Source organism: Lichtheimia ornata, assembly GCF_029851405.1.
Source record: "Lichtheimia ornata isolate CBS 291.66 chromosome Unknown scaffold00058, whole genome shotgun sequence".
Classification (NCBI taxonomy): Eukaryota; Fungi; Mucoromycota; class Mucoromycetes; order Mucorales; family Lichtheimiaceae; genus Lichtheimia; species Lichtheimia ornata.
Window position 1 is genome coordinate 1 of NW_026695378.1, and position 1,311 is coordinate 1,311.

Sequence of the window (1,311 nt, forward strand, 5' to 3'; positions counted from 1 at the left end):
ACCAATGATAGCCATACGCACGAAAACATGTCGACATTCAATGACAGCTTCATCCATGAAAATCCCAAAGAACCAGAAGACAAGCAGATTGCTGAATAGTCCGCACACTATAATAAAAGAGGATGTTGGTTGGGATTGGAGCCAAAAAACGGATCATCCTCTATTTACCAATGATAGCCATATGCACGAAATCCTGCTGATATCCAAATCAAGCCGATTCTTTGCAATCGTCCGCTTGTTGATAAGGCCCGCTACGGTGGCACTCGGCTTGAAAGCGATGGAACGATACTTTATGGGCATATGCAGTGAGAAGATTGAGTAATATTGATACCACCAAAGAGAGCATACTTACATGATGCCGAAGAGCCCTTACAAGAGAGACAACGAGACAATCCTTGCTGCCCAAGACCACATGCAAATCGAGAAAGCATTGTGCATCGAAAAGCTCAAACCAGATCCTAGCTGCGGAGTGACGTACATATGGCTAAAGAGCGATGTGAATGGCAATCGTTTTTCATTGGAAATCGAATGCAGCTTGACGATGAATGCCTTGAGGAGATGCATAATGACCTTGGTAACACCAAAGATGTCAACGCGGACTCTCATTGCTTGTTGATGACATTATCCATCCATAAGACGCGTATAGTTGTAGAGATCCATCAAAGGAATTGTCGATAATCAGAACCACGAGATGATCGAAAGCTTGCTGACGCCAAAGGTATAAACCTGCTCCTTGTTGCTGACATGATCGATCGATAAGGGACCTTTGTTTCAGGAGGTTCACCAAATTGCAGGTAATGGAAAGCACCAGATGGATGATGGGATGAGGGTTGATATGGCACCAAAGATATGAATGCTGTTGTTTGTTGCTGATACAATCCACTCACAAGAGACTTGCATTGGCGGACACTCTTCAGAGAAATCGCCCGTTGCTTGGTAACCAACCACCCGAGACGCAATAAAGGTTGACACCACCAAAAGACATAAACGCTTCCCCATGGCTGATATGATTCACCTATAAAAGATGCACCATAAACAATTGTCCCAACTCATCCAACAATACTTAGCAATTCATAGCTGTGATCTTGTAAACTCCAAAGCACCAAAAGATAAGCAGCTCTCTTCAATAGTCCCTCTAAATAATGGTAGGCGTTTCAGCAAAGGTTTCCAAAAAGCACGAGAGTCCTACATACCTGAACCATGGTGATCACAAGGAATTGCAACCAAATACACCATCCGAAGGCAATACAATAATCAACCTGCGGCGCCAAGGTATGCCACCATATGTACCATACTCTCATTGGATCCTGA

General features: G+C 43.8%; 1 protein-coding gene across 1 annotated transcript; it reads right to left on the reverse strand.

Moving 5' to 3' along the window:
- Positions 1 to 659: 659 nt before the first annotated feature.
- On the reverse strand, positions 660 to 1,236 carry O0I10_009654 (uncharacterized protein; the record flags this gene model as incomplete). Its single annotated transcript, XM_058489641.1, has 3 exons — positions 660 to 1,015; positions 1,064 to 1,135; positions 1,194 to 1,236. The coding sequence occupies 3 exons, from the start codon at positions 1,234 to 1,236 to the stop codon at positions 660 to 662; spliced, it is 471 nt and encodes a 156-aa protein (XP_058339517.1).
- Between the last annotated feature and the right edge of the window lie 75 nt (positions 1,237 to 1,311).